The sequence below is a fragment of the Mastigoproctus giganteus genome, chromosome 8 (genome assembly GCF_048544385.1).
Source record: "Mastigoproctus giganteus isolate SK-2022 chromosome 8, ASM4854438v1, whole genome shotgun sequence".
Classification (NCBI taxonomy): Eukaryota; Metazoa; Arthropoda; class Arachnida; order Uropygi; family Thelyphonidae; genus Mastigoproctus; species Mastigoproctus giganteus.
The window spans coordinates 40,239,654-40,252,708 of NC_143582.1; the positions used below are offsets into that span (position 1 = coordinate 40,239,654).

The 13,055-nt window shown below is 33.8% G+C and overlaps 1 protein-coding gene across 1 annotated transcript in view; it reads left to right on the forward strand.

The window, feature by feature from the left end:
• Positions 1–13,055, forward strand: part of c12.2 (von Willebrand factor A domain-containing protein c12.2) — a 574,487-nt gene that overhangs the window by 287,856 nt on the left and 273,576 nt on the right. The window contains exons 20-21 of the mRNA XM_090380213.1: positions 3,489–3,637; positions 7,461–7,536. Of these exons, the coding sequence (XP_090236339.1) occupies positions 3,489–3,637; positions 7,461–7,536 (225 nt within the window). The remainder of the gene's footprint in view (positions 1–3,488; positions 3,638–7,460; positions 7,537–13,055) is intronic.

Below are 13,055 nucleotides of genomic sequence, written 5' to 3' on the forward strand. Positions count from 1 at the left end.
AATAACGAGTTATTCTGTTTTCTTAAACGAATAAAATTATATGATCATCTCTGACTGTTTCCATAACAGTCACCATTGATAACTTTAATATCAGTGATAGGCGCAATATGGTCTAAGCAGTCCTTGCACCAAAATAACGACAACGACAACAACCATAATAATGTAAAAACCCACAGCTATCGGTATTATCGTAAATGCAATTAGATAGAGTTTACTACCAGTTTATGGCGCCTCCGTAGCCAGGTGGAAGGAGCAGCAGTGTGTAGCACACGCTTCTTGATTAGACTGGGGTTCGAGCCCGTCACCACCAAATACGGAGGATGCGGAAAGGTCATGGAATGACCACCGCATATCCCGGAGCAATATGGCCTTAGTTGCTAATGTTCCTTAAAAAAAACAAATAACAATAACTACCAGTTTATAACAGATTCCACTAGCAGAAACGCAACCGGAAATTGTTTTTATTGTTTTATGGTAGTAACTCCCAGAAATGTGCTTTAGTAAAATGTGAGCTAGTAAGGTGTTAATAGTGTCTCTGCCTTTACAGTGTGTTTATTCAGTTGCTACATGTGCACTGCTTTGTTTATGTGTATCAAGCAATATTAATAAACAGAGGCAGACTGGGTCAAAAATTCTTGCCTGGGAAAATTTGTAGTGGCCCCATACGTTTATGGCCAAAATCACACTGGCTTCTAGCCCACCGGGGTTTCTCCGATAAGGCTTATGGCCAGTCCGCCTCTGTCAATAGAGAAAAAATATGAAATTGTGAAACACTTTGAGCGAAATGAAGACCATGTGATATTGCACATACTACAGGCCTAAATGAGGCAATGCCAAGAATTTGAAAGAATGCAGAGAAAATAAAAACAACTTTCATAGCAGGAACAACTCAAAGTGTAATTAAAATCCGTTAGATCAAGACATAAAGAATTGGAAGAGATGGAACGGCTGTCATCTGTTTGGATAGAAAGTCAAACAAAGAACAAGTTTGCTTATGATAGAAGCAAAAGCATTAGCAATATTTTATTACGTAATAGTCATAATAAAATATGTAAGTATTTTATTATGATTATTTATTGTTTGGTAATGTTTTGGTTACAAATGTGTGTTCAATCTTGGGTGGTCGGCACCTAACCCTATTTTTCCCATAAGGCCTGTTGTTTATATTGCACAATTTTGCATTGCACGAGGGTTTCTAGGAACACAACTATCGTGCTATATGAGGACTGACTGTAATATCTGATTGTGCTAAAATTGGGCGATTACTAATTCTAATACTTTTTCCCAAATTAATACAAGGCCTTATTGTAAATGCATTATGATATACTTCTTTTACTGTAGTCCCATATTTGCTTTTCTTATGTTTTATTTTATTTGACAAATGAGGGAACTAACCTACAATTTGATCAAAATTGAACACAGTATAGTGTTCAAATTTTATTTGATTTCAAATGCTGATAGCGCAATCATGGGCAAATTATAGAGATTAAAGGTAGGTGTAATAATCTTCATTGTGCACGTGTAAATGACAGTTTTACCTCCATACACCACTTGGCTCTTCAGTTTGACAGAATACATTATTCAGTGTTCTGGATACATATGCTAATAGAGACCACCTGCCAGCTTATTAGAAGCCAGTAAGCTTTGAAATAGCTGTTCTAGTAGTGTCTCAAATTGTTAACCCACTATAGTGGATTCAGCTTTTCTTTGGTATTGCTACACAGTTTAAAAAAATATTAGGCAAAGTTAGACAAAACCATGGATAATGGTATTTATCTGTAAATTGAGCATAGGCCCATGCCTTAAGGTTGAGTTCTCAGTCTTCAACGGGAGCACAGATATCTCGTAATCAAAATCAAACTCAGTAAAGTAAGAATTTTATTTTATTTCAACTACTGTGCTGAAATCTCTCCCTCCACACCAACCGTGAAGCACATAATTATTATTATTTTTTTATTACAAGAACTTTTCAGTTTCATGATTTTGCTTTTTGCTGATTTTGCTTATTCTCAGTTTGGTTTTGAGACCCAGTTTTATGGATTGCGTACAGTTGCTTGGATCATTCTTCATCCATTTCAGCTTGGGTACTTGAATGTTTTTTATCAAATCTAACCCTGCATTGTAATTGTTGGTTATATGTTGTTATGAGAAACTTTGTATAGCTGTGCATTCATAAACCTGGAAGTATCTGTCACCATCCTGATGATTCAGATTATTAACAGCTATTGAATGTATAAATTACTGAAACAAAGTAAATATTACTAGCCATCAGAATTCATTTTCTTTTTACATCTAAAATCAAAATCTGCAGACAGCTTTTCAACCATTTCTACCAATACGAAAATGCAGATCCATAGCAGGCAAATTATGACAACAGTTCTTTTGTGCATACATAATGAAAATTGAGGGAAGACAGTTGTAGGATAGATGTGCAGAAGTTTGCCTTTAGCCAGAGGGTGGTTGATTGCTGGAACAAACTTCCATCTGTCATTGTAGAGTTTGATAGCTTGAATAGATTCAAGGCAGAAGTAGACAAACATTTGGAGTGAGTGGATGGGTAAAATGAGAAGGGGTTTTTTTTTTTTTTTTTTTGGCTGATGCTATATAAGCTTGCTTTTTTGCATCATGTGCCTTTACTAATGCTAATGATTCTGAACCTTTCATTAAGTCCATTTGTCAGTCAATCAATCAATTCAATGCGACACTATTATTGAGACATTAAATTTGATGCTGCAGACTCATAGCTGCTATTAACAAAGTAAACTGGTAGTGAATGTATAAATTACTGAAAACAAACGAAATATTACTAGCCATCATTTTATTTTTTCATCTAAAATCAAAATCTGCAGACAGATTTTCAACCATTTCTACCAATAGGAAAATGCAGATCCATAGCTGGCAAATTATGACAACAGTTCTTTTGTGCATACATGATGAAAAGGCTTTTACATTTCTTTACACATTTAACTTTGATTCCTATATGCTGGGTAACACCTTGGACAGTTGCTCAATATTTGGAATACAGTACCTGTCTTTCTTGTTGTTGAATGAGCACTGTCTAACTTTCATTATCGGGGGAGTTTCTGAGTCGCATTAAATTAATTTTTACCACAAACTCCACAATGGGATAACCTCTAGATTTTTATGTTCAATGTATTCCTGGCAGAATAAGGGACAGTCAACATATATAAAATAAATTAATGCAATACTAAAATATATTTTATACAAAAATATCTTGAGTCAAGATCCTAACATCCATTTTTCCACAGGCCCTTAACTTTACAGGGATTTCCAGTTAATTTTTTGGACACATAATCCACCTATAAATTGAATAAACTTTAAGTTACATTTTGTATTAATAATATTTTTTTAAGTTTAGTATTTAGTCTTCTTTTTTAAAGTGAAATTGCATTTTTATCATTAATAGCTGAAAAATCTTGTTTTTGTGTTGCTGTATATGATTTATTATTTTTATTTTTGTTGCATAGCATATTTCAATCTTAGAAGATATGATGAAAGATTTTCTTCTTGGAGAGCATTTATTATTAGTAGGAAATCAAGGTGTGGGTAAAAATAAAATTGTGGATCGCTTCTTACAACTTTTAAATCGACCTCGAGAATATATTCAGCTACATAGGTAAGTTCATTGAGTTATCACCAATCATATGTAAACATTAAAAAAAATATGAATAAATAAAAAAACCATTTTTCTTAACTGCTAAATCAGAAATGCCAAAACAAACTTAAAATTTAAAAACCTTTATGGGTAAGTTTACTTACGTTTCTCTTTTGTAACGGCTTCGCATGAAATTACCATATTTGAATGTATGAATTACATTGATGTGGCTGAGCTTATTTAACTGTTATTAGAGAGACTTTTCATTACAAAAAGTTGGTTTCTCACTATCGACATGGAGAATGACCAGTACCTTATCCCTGGTGGAAAAAGAGGTAACCAATAAGATTTTTCCTGGTGCAAAATTAACTAATGGGATTGGTTGGAGAGTTTGCTATCCCCAAGGTTTGCTATTCCCTTACCGATACAAATTTAGTTAGTTTTAGCAATATTCATGACCAAGAAGAACTTCATGGATTCCATTGCTTCATTAATGAACTCCATCCAGACATCTTATTTAAAATCAAAGTAGAAGAAAAGAAAATGCCTCATTTCATATGGACTCAAAGCTCTTCAATCAAAAAGGTAACCTCGTAACAAATATCTATAGAAAATAGACACAGGAAAAGTATTTCAAAAAGGTTTCATTTTAATAGCTAGCCACCTACCAAAGGAGAAGCTCTCAAGATTAAACTCAATAATATTTATCTTACCTTTAAAAATAATAGTTATTCCAGCAACATTATTAATAAAACCAGTAAGATTACAAAATAAGTGGAGAGGCCCAATATCACATAAAAAACACTGATAATAACAACACATATATATATATTTGCATACCATATACTCCTGTCATTAGTAATAAAATTTCAAAAAATAGATAGGAAACTCAATTTAGTCACTAGATTCTGAGAATCTAAGACTATCAAACTCTCCACCCCTCCCCACAACACACCTCACCAAAATTTCATACCCTTATGACCAGCACTAAGGATAGGGACTACACCAACTCTTCTGTAGGAAGAGTAAACAAAATTTATTCATAAGGGTCAAAGAATATAAAGCAGGCATTTACAATTCCCAGAATCAGTCACTTGCTACCCACCATGCTTAGGCAGAGGACCATACTTGGAACTTCTCAGAGTTATTAGTATTAGCCTTAGATTACACTAGCCAACACGATTTTTACCTCCAAGAAATTAAATGTTGTTTTTAACCAATGCCAGTTTCCCATAATCTAGCGAGTAATGTATGAAATATTGATTTATTTTAACAGATATAAGCTAATTCTATTAATTTTAGCAATCTATTCTGGCCTTGGTTTTCTTGTGATAAACAATCAGACAAACAATCAGATAAACAATCAAACAAACATGTTTAAAACAAAAAGATTCCCGCCAATTTCTCCCCCATTTGGAATTTAGCACGTATTAAGTTTCCACGTGCACTGAAATGCATTTCGGGAACCCACTCGTATACACAAGCGCGCTCTCTTCCCCCCCTCCACTATAGCTAACTGAAGACGAGGAATCTCGAAAGTCGCTCATGCGCGATTATTAGCTTCTATTTTTTTTTTTTTTTTTTTTTCTCTTCATTTAAATTTAATTAGGCAGCCATAGAATGGAAGGTGCACTTTCCTTTCTTAAAAATTTTTTTTATAGCCCATAACTTAATTTTAAACCCATAATCCCTGTAAGATATTAGAATCCTATAACCACTATGTATGTGGTAAATCTCTCCACCAGCTAAGCGGATTACTATGAGGTGAGTGCTGACAATTAAGCTAAGCTATATATACGATTAACATATTTCCATGATGGTAAAGCGGTACCAAGGTTGCTGGGATCCTGTAATGATGGGGGATTACTGCTGTTTCTTTGTGAGGGAGAGTAAGCAGGAATACAAGAGAAAATCCCCTTAGTAGCAAACATTTTTACGGACAATAACAGGTATACTGATTATACATTATTTAAATACAACTTTTTTGCTATCATTTATGATAATTTTTCCGAAGTTAAACGAGTTATAGAGAATGTATAATATTTTTTTACACTTGTACACTGAATTATACATATATAGGGGAAAAAATGTACCCACTTCTACAAAACCAGCTGGTAGTTTATTTCATCAGTCAATTACTGTCTGGCCAAAAGAAAATTTTCACACATCTATGATACAGCTGTCTTTGTTGTATTTTTTTAATTTAAATTTGTCTCTTTGTGTGTGTGTGTGTGTGTTTTCCAAGAAAGAGTAAGAATCAGTCCATTTAAAGCCTTAAGCACTTTTTCTAAAAGACTACCTTTTGTTCCCTTCTAATCCCATTGCTTAAGTACCTTGCATTTGTCAATGTTAAACTTCAATAGCCACTGAGAAGTGACTATTGAAGTTTAACATTGGACTGAGAAGTCCAATGTTAAACTTCAAGAATTAGGCAGATGGACTGAGAAGTCCATCTGCTTAATTATTGTCATTAATCACTCTGTCAGTGTTGTTATGCAAACTTAGTCATTAAGCCTGATATGCCTTTATCAATATGATTAATAAATATAGAAAACAACAATTGGTCCAGTACTGAAATGTGGGGAACTCCAATAATAACATTATTTCGAGAAGAGCAGTGCCCATTTATAAATACCCCTCTATCTTCAGATACCTTTATCCATAGTAGTAACTTGCCTCTGATGCCACTCTGCTCCAATTTGTACAGCAGCCTTTCTTGTAGATTAGTGTCAAAGGCTTTATGAAATCTAAATATAATTATATCAGAATTATTATTTGCATCCAGTTCCTTTGTTATTGCATCTAACCAATCTAAATAATTAGATTGGTTAGATAGGATCCCCCACCCTCTTAACAAACTCATGCTATGATTTCTGTATAATTCCTTTCCTTTTAAGATGATCCTGCAGTATTTATTTAACCACTGACTTCATTATTTTCCCTGGAACAGAAGTCAAGCTTACAGGCCTATAGTTGCTCACGTCACCCTTTTATCCCCCTTTGTGAATAGAAGAGACGTTTGCATACATCAATTATTTAGGAACCTTCTCTGATTTCAAGGATGCTCTTATATATGACCACAGGTTTGCTTACCTCTTTTGCTGCGCTTCTTTTAATATAACCGGATAGAACCTATCAGCCCCAGATGCTTTATTTACTTTTAGCTTCCAGTTATAACTTGATGTACTTCCGGCATTTCCATCCCTAAAAACTTTTTTGTGAATGAATGTAGATGCATGATATTTATTTATTTTAATGATCATCAACAAAACAGGATCATTAACAGTTGGGAAATATATTCATATTTAGAAGGCCAATAGTTAATGCCATTCATATGTAGAAAGAGCAAACAGTTTTGTTTGTCCCTTTCTACATATGACAAGCTATTAAATTGCAGACTGAAAGGTTTCAGTCCTGCAAATTGTAGCTTCTGGAAACTAGGCACTTGTTAGGAGATCTGATTGAGGTGTGTAGTGCTTTGAATAGATTGAGTAAGCTGATGGCATCCTTTCTCTTTTTCATACAACATGTGAGGGCGGGCAGCATAAATTTAAATTGAAGAAGGTTGCAGGATAGATATGTGGAAATTTGCTCTTAGCCAATGAATAGTTGATTGTTGGAGCAAACTTCCATGCAGTGTACTAATCCAATGCTAAAACTAATTAAAGTATCAGATTGACACAAGTATCCTTTATGTCCACTGTTATAAATGCATATGTCTCTTTTAAAGACAAACTGTAAATTTAATTCAAGTGTAAGTTATTCTTTATATAGGATATCGGACAGATCTGTATCAAATGAATATTCTTATTATTTATTTATTATTTTTTTTTTTTTTTTTCAGGGATACTTCTGTACAGACTTTGACTCTTCAACCAACTGTAAAAGATGGAAGAATTATATATGAAGATTCTCCATTAGTAGGTGTTAATATTATTAGAATAGTATTTGGAATGTAATTTCTTTATTCTACAAACAGTATTTTCTTCTTAGGGGTATAGGAGCATTTGTTAACTTTCTTATTTGAGTTTTGTTCAAAATTTTGCTGCATAGATGCAGGCGTTTGGTGCAATTTTGTTGTATCTCAGCAGGATATAAGGCCATAATGTGCCAAGACCATTTTTAAAGGGAAAAACTGTTGTTTGGTGATCATGCAAAAGGTTTCCATACTAAAGGGTCTGGCTAAAATGAAATAGTAGATTACATATTTTACTATACCATTCTTTTTAACTTCTTTTACAGTGACTCAGTGTAGAGTTAGCTATGTTATAAAATTGTCGTGGTTAAACAGAATGTTATAAATTTGTATTTTTTTAAAAAGGTAAAACGTCAGACTTGGTACCAGAATTGGTATTTGTTAAAATCTGTGTAGAAGGCTCGGGCACATGTTAAATGTGAATTATTAATAAAACACAATCAATCAGTGTACGTTAAATAGTTAAAAGAATTAATTCCATGGCATTCATTCAAATAATATGTTGGGGAGTGAAGGTCAACAGCTCTGAACAAAAAATTGTGTGTTAGTTCAGTATGCCCAGTCTGAAGTGACAGGATATTTAAATAGTAAAAGCACTTCAAAGATGGATGTAATATTACTGAGGATGACAAATTTTGGGAGAAGTTGCACATCAACAAATGATGAACTTGTTTCCCACATTAGAAGCATTATTCTGACTAATTGTCAAATAAGAATCAAAGAAACTTCTGAAATGGTAGTTTCCATACCATCATATCTGATATTTTAAATATGAAAAGATTGTAACTTCTTAAATTCTTAGTTATTAACAGCAGATCACATAGAAACAAGAGTCAGACTTTCAAAAGAACTGGTTTAAATTTGCGACTGTGATCCCAGAATTTCTAAAAGCAATAGTCACAGGAGTTAAAACATATAGTTCTCTATTCTTCTCTCCATAAAATTACTCTTTTCTCTGAATGGGTCTTCCAAAAAGAAAAAAAATTTAGATTGGCAGGTCTAATAATAAAGGTAAGCTCGAATATTTTTTTTGATTCTAATGGAACAGTTCATTATGAATTTATACCTGAGGATCATACCATTAACCTTTTCTTGTGTGTGTGTTGGGGGGTTCCTGACACCATAGCCGGATTGAGTTTTTTCAAAGAATTTGTAAAAATTAAAATTCTATATATTTATAGAGAGATGCTTTTAAATATTAAATGATATTTGATATTTAAATTAGTCAAAATTCGAAATTTTGGCTTTTTAGCCAAAAAATGTAAGGAGTCTTAAAATAAATCATTGTTAGTTATTTTTTTCTTTGCAGTAATATACTCTACATGTATATATGTATTATCTTATTTGGTTTCATCAACTTTTAGATCTGAATTCTTCAGTTTCTGCTTGTGCAAGCTCACATTATCTCAAATATATATATATATATATATATATATATATATATATATATATAGTAAAGAATAATTGTATTAAGAAGGAAATCAATCATGGGGGTGGAATGTGTGACTATACAAAAAGGAAGATAACATTGATTATGGATCAGGGACACTGCATTAGCAAAACGTACCCTACAGCCATAATGTGTATTTATATATATATATACAGTAATACCCCGAAGTTACGCGATAGGTGGGTCCGACGAAAATCGCGTAAGTCGAATTCGCGTAAGTCGGGGTACAACTTTGCATATAAATACATATAAATTTTGCTTAATTGGGACCAAGGACTAACAAAAACACTAGTTTAGAAGAAAAATATTAATAAAATTGCAGTTCTTTATACATATTAATACAAAATATGTATTAAAAAAAACAAATGACTTACGTCAAAAAGTTATTTCGATGTCGATGGCTTCATAAAATCTAGCAAATTCGTCTGACGACACAGCGCGTTCTTTTTTTCACGCAGAATTTCTTCGTAGCAAGCTAATAATTTTTTTTATTCCTTGCTTTGTAGCTATAACGCGTTCTTCGTTGGAGTCTGTTTTCTAAAATTTTTAAGCCCTTTACAATTGAGCCCTTTTCAATTTTCAACCTGTCAAGTTTGCAATTGTCATGTGCTTTTCGCCGTTGCTTCATTTAGGCCTGTAGCACGTGCAATATCACATGGTCTTTCATTTCGCTCAAAGCGTTTCACAATTTCATATTTTTTCTCTATTGACAGAGGTGGACTGGCCATAAGCCTTACCGGGGAAACCCCGGTGGGCCAGTGTGATTTTGGCCATGAACCATAGTATGAGGCCACTATAAATTTTCCCGGGTAAGAATTTTTGACCAGTCCGCCTCTGTTTATCGATAATTGCTTTTCTTTTTCTCTCTGAATCTGCAGTGTCTTCACCAGGACGCTTCCTTTTCACACCTTTTAATTAAGTATTTTACTCATTTTTAGGGAATAAAGCACAATTACAAAACGAGGAGGCACGCTTGATACGCATAAACAAAGCTGCGCGCATCTAGCAACTGAATAAACAACACCCTAAAGGCAGAGATACACTATTAACACCTCACATTTCTAGGGGTTACTACCATAAAACAATAAAAATCCAGTTGCGTTTCTGCTAGTGAAATCTGTTATAAACTGGTTAGTAAACTCGATCTAATTGCATTTGCGATTATACCGATAGCTGGAATTGTGTTGGTTTTTACGTTATTATGGTGAAATGTGTTTCCCCTTCACTGATATAAAAAACATAAAAGCAACAAAGTTGAATTTTGTTCATCTTTCGCTCTCAATCTCCGCCATCGCACCGGATATCGATAACATATGAAAAACGACCTTGAAGATAGTTGGCGGCAGCGTTGCCAAACGAAAAAAATCAAGAACCGCGTAACTCCGAGTTCGCGTAAGTCGGGGTAGCATAAGTCGGGGTATTACTGTATATAAAGTGTATTGTATATAGAAAGTGTGAAGAAGATTTTGATTTAAACCTATTGAATACACGGTATACACTGCGAGCTTGACTAAATGGATAAGGAATGTAGCGATATATGGTATGAAAAAGAAGAAATAGACAGGAAATTAAAAATAAAGATAAGAAGTGAAAAGGTGACCAAAGTAAGATAACATTGCAGTGTCTTTCACAATTTCAGTGTCATCATCAGAGGTCATCCACCGAAATTAAAAAAAACAGCAATGTTCTTGTTGCTGTTTCTGACATGTTCTGTATGCATACAGAACATGTTCCTTATGAACATGTCGGAAACAGAAGCAAGAACATTGCTGTCTTTTTCATAATTTCGGTGGATGACCTCTGATGATGACACTGAAATTGTGAAGGACACCGCAATGTTATCTTATTTTGGTTGCCTTTTCACTTCCTATCTTTATTTTTAATTTCCTGTCTATTTCTTCTTTTTCATACCATATATTGCTACATTCCTTATCCATTTAGTCGAGCTCACAGTGTATACCGTGTATTCAATAGGTTTAAATCAAAATCTTCTTCACACTTTCTACATACAATATACTTTATATATATATAATAAAAGAATAATAGTATTAAAATGCTAAGTAATCGTACGAAAAGGAAGATAATGTTGATTATGGATCAGGGACACTGCATTAGCAAAATGTACCCTACAGCCGTGTGTGTGTGTGTGTGTGTGTGTGTATATATATATATATATATATATATATATATATATCGTATGTAGAAAGTGTGAAGAAGAAGATTTTTGTTTAAACCTATTGAATCTACGGTATACACCAGAAGTGAACTCGACTAAATGGATAAGGAATGTAGCGATATATGGTAGGATGAGGTGACCAGGGAAGATATGAAAAAGAGAGAGACAATTAGTTGGCAAGAAATTAAAAATAAGAAAGGAAAAGGAAACCAAAATAAGATTACATTGCAGTATTTTTCACAATTTCAGTGTCTTCATCAGAGGCCATCCACCAAAATTATGAGAAAGACGGCAATGTTCTTGCTTCTGTTTCTGACATGTTCTGTATGCTATGGTACACGTGTTCTGTAAACATGTGTTGAGAACGAAATTTTGAAATTTTGCGGCAAGAATAAGGTCTAATAAATTGTGCTAATAAATGTAATTATATTACGTAGGGCATGCAGATCATGGATGACCTTACAGAAGCAAGTAAAAAGAATTGAAAAAACTTAAGTAATGATATTGGAATGTAGAAATAGGCAAGAAGAAAGGAACTTACCCGTTACCTTGTAAGACTGAAACTGATCAAATGACCAAGATGGTGCCATACCAGTATATTTGTGTGTAGGTACACTAGCGGCTCCTAGCGTTAGAAAATGGCGTGAAGAAAAAAAAAAAAAAAAAAAAGGATGTAAAAAAAATTATGGTATGGTGTCTGTATAAATTGAATTGCAATATGTGGTGATGAACGCTATTAAATACAGGTGCCCAAACTGCCCAGGATAGTTGAGAGATATAATAGCTTTCAAAGTAGCAGTGAAAATCAGCTAAACTTTGTAAAGGCAAAAAATAGATTGGGTAAAGTAAGAAGGTAGTATCTCACATATTGCATTCGGTAAACTAATGGCTCACAGGACATAAGAAGTAGGAGCAAGTAAATCAGAAAGAAGAATGAAGTAGAGATAAGTAGTTGGGCTCGGGTAGTTCAGCGTTGCAAACCCATTCCTATAGTTAGGACCCTGAACGAAGGTCTGGGAGTGAGTACATCACATATTTAAAGTCAGTTGTGTGAGTGAGAAAAATATATGGCAAGTAGATAATGAAAATAAAATAAAATTAAATTATATACATGGTTAATAAAAAAAAAAAAAAGTAAAGTGCAGCAATTATCAACCCACTGCAGGATGGAAGCCTCCTCAACAATTCATGTTGAGGGAAATGGACCATAATCTGCCACGCTGGTCTAGTGTGGGTTGGCAGATCGGCTGTATTCAGCAGTCAGGGGCTTGAACCCCGGTCTACTCAAAGAGCGTGTGCTACTGCACTCCCGCTCCTGCCCACTCGGCTACTGTGCTAATAAATGTAAATATTTATTAGCACAGTGTATTAGGCCAATTTGTGGGTACAGGTTTTCTAAGCTGTAAGACACCACAAAGGCCTATATTTTGCATACTATTTATGGTGTATATGGGTTTTTTGTCATCAATTATTGTTAATTATGCTGTCTACATTGATGTCCCATAGTTTTTTTATCCTTCACAATGTTGAGGGCTTTACAGAAGTCGTAGCAAAGATATGCTGTAGGAAAAAGGTTGTTTGTCAGTTTTTTGTATAGCATCTTGATGTTATTGATGGTTATTTCCTTATTGCTGCAGATGGTTGCTATTCTGATGCTTTGCACTAGTATAACGTTGGCATGCACTCTAGATATATTGGGTGAGATTGACTATATTAAAATTAAATGCGTCACGTTTGTTGTGTACAGGTTGATGGTAGCTTTGTTGTTTATTACTGTAATTTCAAGATCCAGAAAATAGGCTGTAGTATCATTGTTATTTGTTTTTTCCAGTTTGAG